This window comes from Dasypus novemcinctus, chromosome 9, assembly GCF_030445035.2.
Source record: "Dasypus novemcinctus isolate mDasNov1 chromosome 9, mDasNov1.1.hap2, whole genome shotgun sequence".
Taxonomy (NCBI): Eukaryota; Metazoa; Chordata; class Mammalia; order Cingulata; family Dasypodidae; genus Dasypus; species Dasypus novemcinctus.
Genome location: NC_080681.1, coordinates 30,910,488 through 30,926,157, shown reverse-complemented (window position 1 = coordinate 30,926,157; position 15,670 = coordinate 30,910,488). Strand labels below are relative to the sequence as shown.

The 15,670-nt window shown below is 46.4% G+C and overlaps 1 protein-coding gene across 1 annotated transcript in view; it reads right to left on the bottom strand.

Moving 5' to 3' along the window:
* The window catches only part of CNN3 (calponin 3), a 31,839-nt gene extending 19,454 nt beyond the window's left edge, over positions 1–12,385 (bottom strand). Inside the window, exon 1 of the mRNA XM_004471717.5 lies at positions 12,095–12,385. Coding sequence (XP_004471774.1) covers positions 12,095–12,151 — 57 coding nt within the window. The 5' untranslated portion in view covers positions 12,152–12,385. The remainder of the gene's footprint in view (positions 1–12,094) is intronic.
* Positions 12,386–15,670: the final 3,285 nt, after the last annotated feature.

Genomic DNA, 15,670 nt, shown 5'->3' with positions numbered 1-15,670 from the left:
ATTACACATCTGCAGTTATCAGATCTTGGCTACTGTCCAGAATTTGTCTCCTCAGCAGGGTCCTAGGTGCCTCCAAATTATTCTTGATTTGAGCTCACGAATAGCACTGAAAACTTGCCTTTTCTTTTTGCACAACTACAAGGGACATCATGGCAGTAACTTTTCTGTAAGTTTGGAATGTAGACTCAGTCCTCATCAACTCTTCAAGTTCATTTCACAGGTAGAGTCTCAAATTCTACTGTGACCTTGAGGAAGGCATGAAATCCGCCTCCCATCATTGTCCCAAACTGTATTATTCTGACAAGGAACCCATCTCTACCAACTGAGAAATTCTCCCCATTGCCAGATCACTGATCACATTCATCCAAGTGCTCCCATCTACCTACTCCAAAGCTGCATCAAACCACCACACTGTTCCCTAACTCTGAGCTATTTATCCGACGCGTGTGGAAAGGCAGCCAAGGAGAAACAAGATCCCAGCATTTCAGTCAGCCCTAGGTAAACCTGGAACTCCTCTTTTGGGAGCTGGATCTAGATCTGATCTCAGATCTTGAATGCCCCTTTTTGCTTACTACAATGGAGTCTGTTTGGGAGAGAGGGCTATACACAGCCAGCTAACTCAGAGTTGCAACACTAATTTTAAAACTTTGGAGAGATAATAACCAGTGAGGTTTCACAGGAGTCTTAGAGACATAAATATATTAACTGTACAAAATAACACTACATTTTTTTCTCCAATGAAAATTAGAGCGTATGAAATTTCCATAAAAAGTAGAATGGAATTTTCCATTTCCTCTTTTTAAAAAAGAACGAATTTATATTCTAAAACAGCACACAAAAATACATTACACTCACTTTTGGAGACCCTAACTAAGTAAAAAAGCTTTTGGTTTACTTTCCTTTAATGGAGAAAGGTGAAAAAAGATGAAGTCAGGATTAAGGTTAAAACACCAGCATGCCGAGCCCTACACAAATGCCACTAAAGAAGGGTGGGATGGAAACCGGAGTCCAAGCTTCTTATGCACGGAGATAACAAAAGAAACAATAAGTTACAAAGATGTGTTGGATGCAAACTGGAGTCCAAGTTTCTTATGCATGGAGATAAAAAAGGAAACAATCAGTTACAGTTACAAGACTCATGGGGTTCCTTAAAAAAAAAAAAAAAAAAAAAAAAAACGCACTCTGAACGTTTCTTCTTTCCTATTCCTGAAGCCCAAGATGAAAGGAGGACACCATTCCCACCTCTATAGTAGAGAATAGAGAATATTCCAAATTTTACATGATTGTAATGAAATTTGAGAGCACAGCACACAAAAAAGGCAGGAGAAGTAAATTCCTCTGGAAACACTGCAATTTTCATCAGACTGTGCCCCACCACAAAGGTCTCTTGGAGATTATGTTGCAGATGGCTTGCTACTACAGACAACCACAAAGAACAAAATAAACCCAACTTTTGTCCCTTCTAGATCAAGAGACCAGAGAATGAGAAGACAGAGCAAGTGTCCAGGCTGCAAAAGGGCTTAGCAGGACTCAATGACGAATCCCACACCCCTTAGCCTGAACCATTCCTTCCTATTCCTGCTGTCCACATGCCCTCAGCCATCAGTGGCTCCAGGAAAACAATGTCAAGAGCGAAGAGACGTTCCTATTTCACATGAGGAGAACACAATGGCAAGGGAAAAGGACTTCTTATCCCCAGGAGTTGTGTTTTCACCGTCCTCCTCCTTTTCCCTGCCTCGCTTCACCCCTTCTTTTCACAGCTAACCTCCTTCTCTCTGCTGCTTTGCTCCCGCCCACTCTTGCTCACCCATCCTCTGTCATCAGCCCTATCCTTTAGATGGGCCAAGCACGGGCACAGGCTACCCTAATCTTGCTTGCAACAAGCAAATCTCTGATTCGACCTGCTGTCAACCTCAAACACTGTGCTGTTTTTCTTTTATTACATGTCAAACCTCACCATTTCCTTAGTACTCTGTGCTCCTTCCTAATCCCCTGGAAATTTGCTCTACTGAAAATGATCTCTCGAAGGTTACCAGTGACCTCTCAGTAGCCAAATCTGATGGACTGTTCCAGCCCTCCTCCTAGACTCTGAAGCACAAAGTGCAGGCCCCTCCATATCTCTCTTCCTCTGGCTTCTTCACCTGGCTTTGCAAGGTGCTGCAAAAGTGTGCTGGAGCTTCTCTCCTGGGCCTGCCCTTTCCCAACTCATAGCCATCTCCTTTTCCGACTGGGAATGACAACAATTGCCCCCACCTTCTGGCTTCAGATTAAAATGGATGAAAGCATAGGAGAATCCTATCTCTACCATACATTAAGCGAACAACCCAGGACATCCTTTACACCTCATTTTCCTCACCTGTAAGTCAAAGAGCATTAAAGCACTTATATCAAAGGGCCGTTAGGAAGAACTAGTTAACTCAGGTATAGCCTAACACTTTCATAAATACCAACCCTTCTCCTCCTATATATGCTTTGCTGGCTGCTCCTGACCAGATTTTAAATGAAATATATAAAAAACCCTAGGAAGCAGATGTGGCTCAATTGATTGGGCTCCCACCTACCATATGGGAGGCCCTGGGTTCACATCCCAGGACCTCCTTGTGAAGGTAAGCTGGCTCGCATTCACGGAGAGCTGACACAGCAAGATGACACAAAGGGAGACAAGCAGACACAGAAGAACGCGCAGCAAATGGACACAGAGAACAGACAGCAAGCAAGCACTAGGGCAGGGGGGAGGGGAATAAATTAAAAAACAAAAACCCCCATTACTTGACACTCTCTGATATAGTCATTTTGATAAGGGATCATTTCAATGCTGCCTAAGCTTTCTAGGTAAAAACGAAATTATCAAATAATTTGTGAAAATGATGTCCTGACCCCATTTCCAAGCATCCCATCTCAAAGTCTGGTGGGGGCTAGAGATGCAGTAAGGATCGCCCGTGTCAGTTACTGAAAGCTTGGTAATAAAAAACTAAAGGCAAGTGACTTGAATTTTGACAAGGCCATTTTGATAAAGCTTTTGTTTGTTTTTGTCAACATTAGGAACAGATCTTGTCTTTCATAACTATCAGTAGGAAATGTAAACGGATTTTTTTTAGAGAGCAACTTGGCAATACGTATCACAAATTTAAACATTAGGTCAAAAGCTATGTGCATTTTTCCAAGAGTACTTTCTCAGGAAACGTTCACCCACAGGGAATTACTGAATACATAATGGAAATGCAGACCACAGGCTACAGTTTGGTTTCTAGAGCGGTGGAATGATATTCAAAGTGGTAGGAGGGGTTGGGGTGCGAGTAAGGGAAACAAAAAATACTTTTGCTTCTTTATATTTTCTACTGATAGCATTTTTTTCACAACATATTTTTTATTGAAAAAATAAGGATAAAGCGGAGGCTCTCCTAGACTGGGAGGCAGACGCACTGTCTCCATACAGAGGGTGACTTCTTCAAAGGTCAAGGGGCTCAGCAGGGATCTGGACCAGTTCTGGCTACACACTCTAAGTATTTTCCATCACTGGGTCATCCTCCCCACCCCAACAGGCTGAGATGCAATCCCTCTCTACCACAGAGGCTACAGCACAGGCAACCGAGCCACCTGCCTGCGGAGGCTTCATCGCGTGCAGGGCGGTGGACTGGTGGTTCCCCCGTGGTTCACCACCAGGGCCTCTCCAGCTCAGCTAGAAAAGAGCACATTCAAAAGGAGCCACCACCGCCACCACTGCATCAAAGCCACACACCATGAATATGCTGCCCAGTTAAAGGGAGCACGGATTCAAACCTGCCCGAGGGACTCTGTCGTCTCAGAGGGCTTTACCATCGTGGTTCAAACATTCATACTAAGATACTAGGCAGAGATCCTGAAACTGGAAACACTCTAACTCTTCCACTGGCACCTATGAAAAGTAGCCTCCTGCCACCTGCATGCCTTTGGCAAGGTGAAGGCTGCTGCAGGAAAGGGTGTCAACAGTGAGTATCACTGAGGGGACAAGAAAAGAACATTTAAAAATCAAGCCCAGAGGAGAAACAAATTAGAAATGAAAACATGGCTGGTAAAAATACATGACTGGGTGTGCGTTGCACGGTGAGGGTGGGGTGACAGTTTTTTTTAATACAACATTCAGATCTCCGAGGACAGGTAGAGAAAACACGGATATGAATCCACCTCAGTCTTCAGAGCGGATCCTGAAGAGCAGCCCTAGGATTCCAGCTCAGCAGCTAAGGGCCAGGAACTCTGCGAGGAGCTCGCGATGTGCCACGACAGAACCTTCGTGGTTATTACAAGTACAATATGACTGCTGTTGCCGTATTTGTATTCAAAGTAGAATCACATGTTTGACTTAACAGACAGTATGAAAGACTTGCTACACATGGTATTGATTATTTTCTCTCCTACTTCCTCCCACGTGAAACAAGAGGAGGGAGGGAAACTGCAATCATAAAGCACACTCTTTATCCATCCGTGGAGGCTTGTGTAGCACTGAGGAGGGCTGAGAAGCCCGGGATAATAAAAAAAGATCAGTGTCCAAACACCCAGAAGGGGGAGAGAAAGGAAGCAACGCTGAAATGACTGCCAGCCCAGTCTAGCCACTCCATAGCTGGGATCCCCTGGAAAAATCTTAGGCGGGGGGAGGGCGGGGAATACTACAAAAATGCTTAGGTTGTGACTTACCCAAAAGAGCCCCTGCGAGCACAAAGGGCTTCTTCCTTCCTCTGCGATTCCTGTCCCCAACTCCCTGGGTTCCCTCTGCAGATGGACACATCCATACACCCGTCCCCCTCACCCACTGAAGCCTCCTAGTGCGAGAGCAAAGGGCAGATGCTGAGGAAGTGCCCTCCCCACCTCGAGGGAGAATCTAGGATGTCGTCTTTTCTACTCCAGGACTTGCTCTGCACTTGTCTAGGTGTAGCCTCCAGAAGAGCATTAAAACTAAAGGCCTCCAGGGACAAGCAAGACTTAAAATACCAGAAGGTAAATACATTTATCAGTCAGCTGCACAGGAACATGAGTCCTAGCTGAAGCCAAGAAATCAGACAGATCTTGTTTATCAGAAAGCAACCCCTTGGGAAGAAAAAGCAGAATAATACCCGGTCCGCAGGCAAGACCTCCACTCTCCGCTGAGGGCCACGTCCCCGAGGGCAGCGCGGACGGAATGAGGACAGCCCCCAGGATCCTGAGACCGGGGTGGGAATCGCAGCGGGCTGCCAGGTCGAGGAGTCCTGGATGAGGACTCCGACACACAGCAAACAAAGCAGGGCCGTACTGCTGTGGTTGCCTGTCTGCCGGAAGCCTCATTCAGATACAGAGATTCGTGAATAAATGCCCAGGCCCTGGAGAGAATCCCACTACCTGGAAGAGAACAGAATCGCAGAGCACAGGATGAACCTAACCAGTCTAGAATGAGCCAGCAAAACGCAACAAGAACTAACACTCACATAATATGTACTTCTGGTGGTAGGCAGGATTGTAAAAACTTTACATGCATTACACATCTTATTTCTCTCTATCAACAACCCTATAAAATTAGTATTACCATACCCTCATTTTATAGATGAGACAGAGACTTTATCACTGACAAGTACCTTGGGTAAAAGATATCAAGGCATCTTTAAATTCATGAGAGCCAAGGAAGGGACATTAAGTGGTTGACCAGCAGGGTTAAGAAGTGTGTTGAAAACAAGGTGGCTCAAAGCAAGGCTGATTCACCCTAACAGTAATGTGGCTTAAACTTCAGGGCCCTTTACTTGAACTTGCCTTCTAGGACCCAAGGAGTCTCACAGTCATACGTTTTTATAATATTTGCTAGAGACAGTTTTTGTTTTCTTCGTAATGAGGATCTCAAAATTGTGTAGGTTACAGTCCAGGATCCACCTCTGGGCTTAAGAAATCCTTAACAAAAACCTGAGGGTAGAAGTATACGGGAAAAACAGTTAAGAGCCCTTTGGGTATATAATTAGTTCAAACTTCAGGAAAATCCCTGCATCTGGTACATGGTATGGGAAGTTAAGACTAAAAAGTTCTAAGGACAAGCTCCATCTCCCACCACCTAGTTATACTGAGAAGGAAAAAAAAAAGCATTTCCTTTGCTCCTGGATATAATGATAATGAAGGACCAAAGTACCAAAACAATCATATTGTTGTTTGTTTAAAAAAAAAAAAAAAAATTGTGTCCGTGATAGGCTGATAAGTAAAAGGAAAGAAAAAGAAAAAAGAAAACACTCACTAAACCCTTTGATCCCAACTTGGCAAGGAAAAAGGCATAGGGGAAAAAAGATATAACGCTGACTGATTAGCAATGCCTTCACTGTCAAGCTTATTTTTGAAATCTAAAAGAATGGACAGAAAAAGTACAATTTCACAAAGGGAAGAGGGTAAAAAGCTGTATAGGTCACAGGATGGTGAGTTTGATAAAGATCCTCATTAAAATTCTAGAGTAATGAAGCATTTTAAAGCACAAGCATGGTACCTCTTCTCATTTCGGCAGCACATCTTTTATTTTTTTAAAAGATTTATTTTTTAATATATTTCCCCTCCCCACCCCCAGTTGTCTGCTCTCTGTGTCCATTTGCTCTGTGTTCTTCTGTGTCCACTTGTATTCTTGCCAGCAGCACCTGGACTCTATGTCTCTTTTTGTGACGTCATCTTGCTTCGTCAGCTCTCCGGGTGTGCGGCGCCACCCTGGGCAGGCCGCACTTTTTGCACACTGGGTGGCTCTCCTTATGGGGCACGCTTCTTGGCATGTGGGCTCCCCTATGCGGGGGACACCCCAGCGTGGCAGGACACTCCTTGCGCACATCAGCACTGCGCATGGGCCAGCTCCACCACACGGGTCAGGAGGCCCTGGGTTTGAACCTTGGACCTCCCATGTGGTAGGCGGATGCTCTATCCATTGGGCCAAATCTGCTTCCCTAGCAGTACATCTTCTTTATTCCTTTTGGTCAGGACAAAGAGAAAAAGGCAGACACATGGGGAAGGGCTGGTCCCCGAAGGGAGTGCGGCTGACTGCCCGGCTACTGCTCACAGCTGTCGTCTAGGAGATGCAGACAGGGGACAAAGCCTTGCTTGGGAGGCCACTCTAACTCCCCCAAACTAGGAAGCCTAAGAAAGAACCCAGCTTAAATATTTTCCTCAAGACTTAACCCCAAAATCATCAGCAAAGAAGCAATTTTCTTAATGTTAAGTTTTCAATGTATACTGACTAATAAAACAAACTACTTAACAAAAGCAAGCTATAAAAATCACCATACCCTTTGAAAACATTGCATGTGCACTACAGTTCTGACAGGGCTAATTTCCAGATTCTAAAGAGAGCAAATATATTCCTGATGGACAAATTCTTTACATCAACAACTATTTATTGCATACCTACTAAGTGCCAAGTCATATTCTAGAAGCTAAAATCTAGATCTTGAGATATATTTCCGTGAATAAGATAGAGATCCTCATCCAGCGGGAGGAGACAGACAAAAAAAACAAAACGTTACGTCAAAAACCCATTCCTGGGAAGCAGATGTGGCTCAAGCAATTGAGCTCCTGCCTACCACAAGGGAGGTCCTGGGTTTGGTTCCTGGTGCCTCCTAAAGAAGACAGCAAGCTGGTGCAATGGGCAGGTGTGACAAGCTGACACAACAAGAGACACAAAGAAAAACGTAATGAGAGACACAACACAGCAGGGAGTGGGGGTGATCCAAGCAATTAGGTGCCTCCCTCCCACATCAGAGGTCCTAGGGTTTGGTTCCCAGTGCCTCCTAAAGAAACAAGGAAGACAAAAAACAGACACAGCAAAGCAAAGCGTTAAGGGGGTGGGGAGAAATATATATATTTTTTAAATCAAACGTTAAGAGTTTAAAAAAAAAATGATTAAACTCATTTATACTTTTTTTTTAAACCAAGATTCTGGTGGTATAGCAGCAGACAAGGTAGACAACCTTAGGGTACAATTTAAAGCTGGAATCTATAATCAGCCTATGGTACTCTGATCAGGGGACACCTTAGAGGAACTTGTCCAAAACAGCACTGGGCAGGCCTCCTGGGATATTTGGTCCTATTTAGCTATTGTTATACAATTGTTTAGCAATCTTCAATGACTTAAGCTTTTAATAAGACTTCCAAAGGTGTTTTTGCTATTGAGAGATACCATTTTGCAACCAAGCAGATTCCGGGAAAAGCCACTTTGCTCAAATCAGGCATTCCAGAGGAGCAGAAAACTGTTAAGAACGTGCACTCCAATGCCATTCTTCTTAATATATGTTAGCGTCCCCTCAAAAAACAAATAGAGAAAACAAACAAACAGGAGGTAGGATCACTTCAGCCCCACCCCACCAATACTTGTTCCCCTTTCTCTGGGACCTACAGGAACAGTTCAATGTAGCAGTTGTGCTAAGAAGCCTGAGGAGGACATGCTTCACTGCATCCTCAACTTTATGGGAAACTACCCTGACTTGAACATTTTGTTCAGAGCCAAGTGTCAGGAAATGCCGTGCTTCCCTTGAGCACATGTTATGTTTTCTCACACTAAACTGAAGCAAAGAGCTGTTTTTCTTTTCATATTGGTCCCTAACATGCACAGTAAATGGCCCGGCTCAATCTATACCATACAAGCAGGACCTTATAACTTGAGTGTTTCCATGCCCTCACTCACAACTGAACTATCTATTCCAGTTTTCACATTTTCCCCTGGTCCTTCTCCTTTTTATGGTTTTTGTAAACTGTAACAGGGGTAAAAGTTATTATCCTTTTGTTGTTGTTTTAAGAGGTACTGGTGATTGACCCCAGGTCCTGGTACATGGGAAGCAGACATTCAACCCTGAGCTACAGCTGCTCCCCAATGAGTTGCTTTTTTCTTTTGTTCGTTTTTTTTTTAGAAAGTACCAGGAATGGAACCTGGGACTTTCTACATGGGAAGCAGGAACCCAACACTTGAGCTATGTTCGCTCCCATCCTTTTGTTGTTATTAAAGAGAATTTGTTCGTATTCCAGAATCCTTTGAAAGATTCTGATTTTTTAGGCTGTTTTCAAACATCACCTTGGCCTTCTTAATTGCACATTACCAAAAAAGAAGTATACTCTGCAATGCATTATCATCCCATCAAAGGGTTGTCTTAAATTTAAAGATTTTTTCCCTGAAATTTTACTGATTAAAAGTATTTAAGATCAACAGAGTCTTCAGTCCACTGATGAATTGTTTTCACAGCTATAATATAAAAAGATTAATGGCCTATTTAATAGAAAAGAAATACTTAAAGAGGCAATAATCCACAAGTCTAAGAAATGTAATATTAATACCAATTTTTTTTATTACTAACAGCTAAAAGCTACCTTGTATGTATTTCTTGAGTACTTGCTACAAGTTAGACACTCTTAACGATGTAATGCTGAATGGGGGGACTGTTATTTTCCCCATTTTACAGACTGGGAAACTGAGACAGATGTCAAGTAACTTGCCCAACATCACAAAAAGCAGTCAATGGCAGGGTGGGACTAGAACCCAGTATCTGCTTAACTCCAAGGTCTGTCTGTTCCATACTGCCTTCCCAGGATGCTTATAATTCTTTTGCTTAGTTAAAAGAGGTTTTAAGAAAAAAAACATATCTTCCATGTAAGCCACATATCACTTATTCAACGCATAAGAAAAAAGCATAAAGGAATCAAAATAAAGGTGTCCAAACTAAGCAATGTCCAAGTACATGTTTCCATATACCCACTTTTCTCATGAGGCAGACCCAAGCCCTCAAGTGAAACGAAACATCACACACAAAGTTCTAGCAGACATGGACACCTGATTTCCAAGCCCAGAACAGATTAGAAACAGCATTACATGAAAAATGACAACAATGTCAAGAAGTGACAGGTGGACAGCAAAGTGGGTGAACAGTAGAGACTTCTAGTAGGTCATTATCTTTGGACTTCACTGAAACATGACTTTTTAAGAGGTAAAATTTTTAGACTATTCCAATACTTTCTTCTGTGACCTTTGGTCGATCACACCCTTTCTGAGCTTCAGTGACCTGATTTGTAAATGATGTTGGGTAATTCTAACAATCCTCCTCACCTCCAGGGCTGCTCTGCTGCTAAGATCAAAGGACTCTCTATGATCGGATTCTATATTAAAGGCATATCTATAAATGAATTCAAGCGGTTATTAAAAGATGGGTTTGGTGTTTAAAGGGATAAACCCACAACCGTTAGAACCAATTTTCCAAAGGTTCTGAAAGCTGAGGTCTTACTGGTTTTTAAAAATGTACAATTATAGTGATCTAGTCCATGCATTTCCTCTGGCCTACTCAATAATAGGTTGGAAAGGGGGAGTATCTGCTCCATTAGTCAGCAATAAGAAAGTAGCATGAGTAGTAACATCCAAGGAAAGTCAGTCACTTGAAGGACTGCCAAAGTTATCAGTATCTTATTTACATACAAAAAGGAAAGAGACTCAACTGCAGCCAGCCAAGAATCACAATGATGAGTTATAATTAATGTGTCCAAGTCAGACCAGGGGTATGATGTCCAACAAGTTGGACATGCTGACTCCTCTGAAGAGGCTTCCTAAAGCTTTATTTGTAAACCTTGAGAGGAACAGAACAAATCCTCACAACAAAGTTTTAAGTAGGTGAAGCCTGTAATCACTCACACAAACCACTTCACCTTTATGGTCTTTTAGAAAAAAATGTTTAGGAAATCGTTTCTAATATGGGCAATATGTTTGACAAGGTAGAGGACCCAAACATTTCAATTTCAGATACACAGATTAAAATCAACTTCTTGCTTCAAAGGTTATTCAAAATCGACTACAATTAAGAGAATCGTGTGTAGCCTGTAAGAGCAGGAGAGAACAGCCCAAACTCTCCTTTGGGGGTTGACAACGGTGCGCTTCATCGACTCTCTCTAATTTACCCCACTCCTCGTTCAACCACCGCCCCCACCCTCTTCTCCCCGTCCCGGGATGTCACAGCTCCGACAATGCCAGTGTGCTCCACCAGCGGTGGGACGGAGTCGTGGCGATGCTGACAAGCTTCCGCTCCCGGGAGGTTAAAGGGAATTAAAGCCCTGCAGCCCTCCTTTGTGGCGCTAGGGCCACAACAGCAGAAAGGAGACAATGAGCGCTCTGTGCGCAGTTCCGCGCGGATTGGTCGGTCTCTCCCCCCAGAAACCCCTGATGTCATGGGCTTGGAATGCAGAGGGAGGAAGGAAGGAGGGGATTTGGGGAGGGGGACGCCTCTCATCTCCTTCCCAGACCAAAAGTCCCAAAGATAAACCCAACGCACTATTACGCCATGCAAAGTGGCAAAGATGAGTGTCCCAAAGCTTAATTACTCCCAACTACAACCCGCCGTAGCAAATGAACCTTAAACAAAAGCAAGTCACAAAGACACTTGATGTCGTGAAAATCGAATGCACGACCAACTTCTCAGTGTTTTATAAAAAGTCTCAAGTTTACAGCAGGCATCACTCCCAAAGAGGAGGTGCGCTAAGGCTTTGTCTCCTTTTCCTGCAATCTGCACCAGGATTCGGAAATGTGAAGGGTCCAGTTCCTGCCGGGGGCCCAGGCGGCGGTGGGACGCTGCGTGGCCGCCCCCCCACCCCCCGCCCCCGGGAGGAGGCAAGGAACAATGAGAGGTCAGGCGCAGGGCCCCTTAACCGCCTAACTTTGCCGACCGCTGAATTCCGCCGGGGGGGATGAGGTGGGGGAAGGTGGGGTCAGCCAACAGCCTGAGCAGGGGCACGGTGGCGCGGGTGCCGTGGCGGTCGCTCGCGGGTCCCCAGTCCCTCCGGCCGGCCCCACCTAGGAGCGCCCCCCGGCCGCGGAACTGCCCCGGCCCCTCGAGAGGTCGGCGCCGCAGGATTCCAGGCCCCTCGGAACCCACCGCCCGGCCCGCGGCGCGGGAACAAAGCCGGGAGAGCGTCCGGGAGCCGGAGACCCCAGCATGGGGACGCGCCGGCTCGACGTCTCGTCTCCACGAAGCCAGCCAGCCAAGGCGCGGGGGCGAAGCGCGGCTCAGCACCGCCCCAACCCAAGGGACCCCTGCTCCCCGCCCCCCGAGCGGGGCCTCGCATCCTACCCCGCTCCCCTGCGGCCCGCGTCCCTTCCCGGTCGCACCTTGTTCTTGACCTCAGCCGAGAGTCCGTAGGAAGGACCCTTGTTGAAGTGGGTCATGGTGGCTCGGGCGGCGGCGGCGCTAGGGTCTGCAAGGCTCTCGCACTCGGCTTCCTCGCTCCTGGCCCCGAGGGGTGGCCGCAGCGGGAGATGCCCGGAGCTCGCTCCTCTGGCGGTGCAGGACACGACCGCGCGCGGCGGCGGAGCGCGGGCTTTGCCTCGGCAACTCAGCCCGACTGGGTCCCGCGAAGCCTCCCGCTCGCCCGCCCGCCGGCTCCGCGGCTGCCCACAGCCTGCCCCCGCCCTCCCCCGCCTTGGGGATTGGCCGCCGAGCCCGCCCCTCCGAGCGCCCCCCCCGCCCGGGGCGCGGCGCGGCCAATGGAAGCGCGCGCGGTTCCTGCCCCCGCCCCCGCCCTCACGCCACCCGGGCGCGCGGCGGGGCCGCCCTTCCTCGGGGGCCGGCTCCGGGTCGGGAGTGGGGGGTGGAGGCCGGGAGTCTGCCCTGGGCCCCCCCGCCTGGAGTCCGCCCCGCGGCCCCGAGTTCACGTCAACTTCCAGGCATCCGCCGCGGCGCCCGGGACGGCGGAGGGGAAGGGAAGCCCTCCCGAGCGGGCCCGCAGCCTCCAGCTGCCTCCTCCCCGCTCAGGCCCGGCGCGCCCGGGTGGAGAGGGCAGGGCTCCTGCCTCCGCCGCTGCCCCAGCGCGGGCCGCCTCGGAGCCCCGGTGTCAGGGACGCGGGAAGAAGGACCCCTCCGCGACACCTGCTCCTTCCTCCCTCGCGTCCCAGTCCTGCCACACCTGTTGGTCTAACCTCTACCTCGCCGCCGCGAGGAGGCGGGGAACAATCCAGGCTTTTGGCCAAGCTAGAACTCACTCTACGCCTAAACCTCTAACTGCGGCGCGGACTGGGGAATGTGCCCTGGCAAAGCCTGAGGCATTTCAAGTTGTTGTTTTTTTTTTTTTTTTTTTTGGATTCGCACCAGCTCCTCTTTACAAGCATTTTTATCTGTAATTCAGCTAACACAAAAAACCAGGTGGCTGTCGCTTCGCAAACTTCGGGGGTGAGGGTGGAGAGGAGTTAGCTCGGCCTCTTTGAATCCCGATTCTTTCGTATAGCGATGGCATCCCTTAGGCCCAAAGTGGCCGAAGTTCTTTCAAGGTCCTCTCTCCTGCGCACCGTCTTCTTGTCGCTGATACAGTCATTCGATAGAGGGGCAAAGGTACAGAGCATCCTCCAGCCACCTGAGCGTCTGGCACCGTGCGACACGTTTCCTTCCCAAACATTATCCCATTTACTCCCCGCAAACAGCTACTAGGTAGACATCCCATCTGTTTCAGAGGTGAGAGAACGGAAACTTGGAGACCTAAGTATCCTGGCCGTGGCCTGCCGACCTCCAAAGCTTCACTTCTTGCATAACTTTGCAGGCACACCTAGGACAGATTTCAATCCCTGAGCTCCTAGCATAAGAGTTTTGCTTACTAAACCCCAGCTACTGTGACAGAGGAGATAATGGAACCAGGTGTGGCAGCCTGTTTGAGAAAAGGAGCCCAAACGTCTCACCATAGTTGAACTCCCCCCTCCTGGAACAGAAATGAATATAGCAACTTTAGAAGGGAACACAGAATTGCTATTAAATTTGCAAGGATATTTAAATGACAGAGAGGGTGGGGAAGCTCGAAGGGGAGGGAGGTGGCTAATGAGGAGGAAAGTGAATGGATGATTTGCTGATTTAGTCAGGAGGTAGTAGATGATTAGAGCACTTCTCCTGCACAAAGATGACACAGTTGACTCACAATTAGTGGGAAAGGCCGTTTGGGCTGTTTTTCCAGTAGTGTGATAGTGGCAGTGTGCTATCCTCAATAACTACTCTCCTTGTTACCAAAGAGGGAGGGAAATGGTAGCCAGATTGGAGTTACAAATCACAGTGGTTTCATTGGCCCAAACAATAAACCTTCCTGATGCAATTCAAGCCTTACTTCTGTTCAACCACAGTGGACATGGAGAACATTTGATCAAATTCTTTTAGCCTACTAAAGCTCATTCCTTGTACAATGTTCAAGAATTATATTTAATTTTGTCCTGAAAAGCATATAGGCAAGACCAAGTTTCTCCAGCCAAGATTCATCACCAAAATAATGCTTTAAAACAAATCGGGAAAGCAGATGTGGCCCAAGTGATTGGACTCCCATCTACCATATGGGAAGCTCCAGGTTCAATTCCCGGGGCTTCCTGGTGAAGGCAAGCTGGCCCACACTGCAGAGAGCTCCCGCAGCAAGATGACCCAACAAACGGAAATACAGTGGAGAGAGAGTGAGAGACGCAGCAGACCAGGGAGACGAGGTGGCTCAAGCAACTGAATGCCTCTCTCCCACATTGGAGGCCCCAGAATTGGTTCCCAGTGCCTCCTATAAAGAAAGACGAAAAGACAAGCAGGCACTGAAGAACACACAGCAAATGGACACAGAGAGCAGACAGCAAGCACAAACAACCAAGGGGGGTTGGGAAGGGGACAAAAAACACTTCAGAATTAAGCTTTGAAAAGATCTACGCATGAGGAGACTTGTGGCTCAAGCAGTTGAGCACCAGCCTCCCACACGGGAGATCCTGACACCTCAAAAAAAAAGATCTGCATAATAAAGATCTTCATAATATACTAATTTGATATGTTATAATAAGATTGACTAACACTTGAGTTACAAGCTCTCAATGGAACTTGCTTATTAGCATTGTTAATAAAAATTGACAAGTATTAAATTAATGGCAATTGCTTTTCTGTTGAAATGACATTAGCAACTATACCTATTTGCTTTTTTATTTGGCTTTAAAATAAACATTAGCATTGACTACATTCATCTATTCATCACCTGTTTTCCTCTCTAAGGTACTTGAAATGCTTTCTGACATTGCCATCAGAACTCACTGTTTAAATTGTTCTTGGGCTTACCGAATTTTCTACTGGAGTCTGAAGGGTTTTAATCATTTTACTCATTGTGTAGGAATAAGTAATGCTATGTTTAAAACCGTACCCACAATCAAATAATGGATATATCCATCACTCCAAAAAAGTTCCCTTATGTGTATTTGTAATCCCTCCCCTCCACCCCGCCTTCTACCTCCTCTCACCGGGGGACTCTAATCTGCATTCTGTCCTATACATTAGTATTTCCTAGAGTTTTATATTAATGACATCATTCATTGTGTACTACTTTGTATATTCTTTAACTCAGGAAAGTCATTTTGAGATGTTGAAGCATGTATCAAAAGTTCATTTGCTTTTATTGCTCAGTAGTGTTCCATTCTGTGGATATATCACAGTTTGTTTATCCATATGTTTGTTGGTGAACATTCAGATTCTATCCTGTTAGGGACTGTGATGGTTAGGCTATTGTGTCAACCCAGCCAGGTAATTGTGCCCCATTGTTTGGTCAAGAAAGCACTGGACTAACTGTAATTCTAGGGCATTTATGGACTTTAGTCACCATTGACTTTACTGCGGTGATAAATCATAGATAGCTGATTACAATTACCTTGATCAGGGAGATTGCCATCAGCAATGAGTGATGCTTTACCCAATCAGTT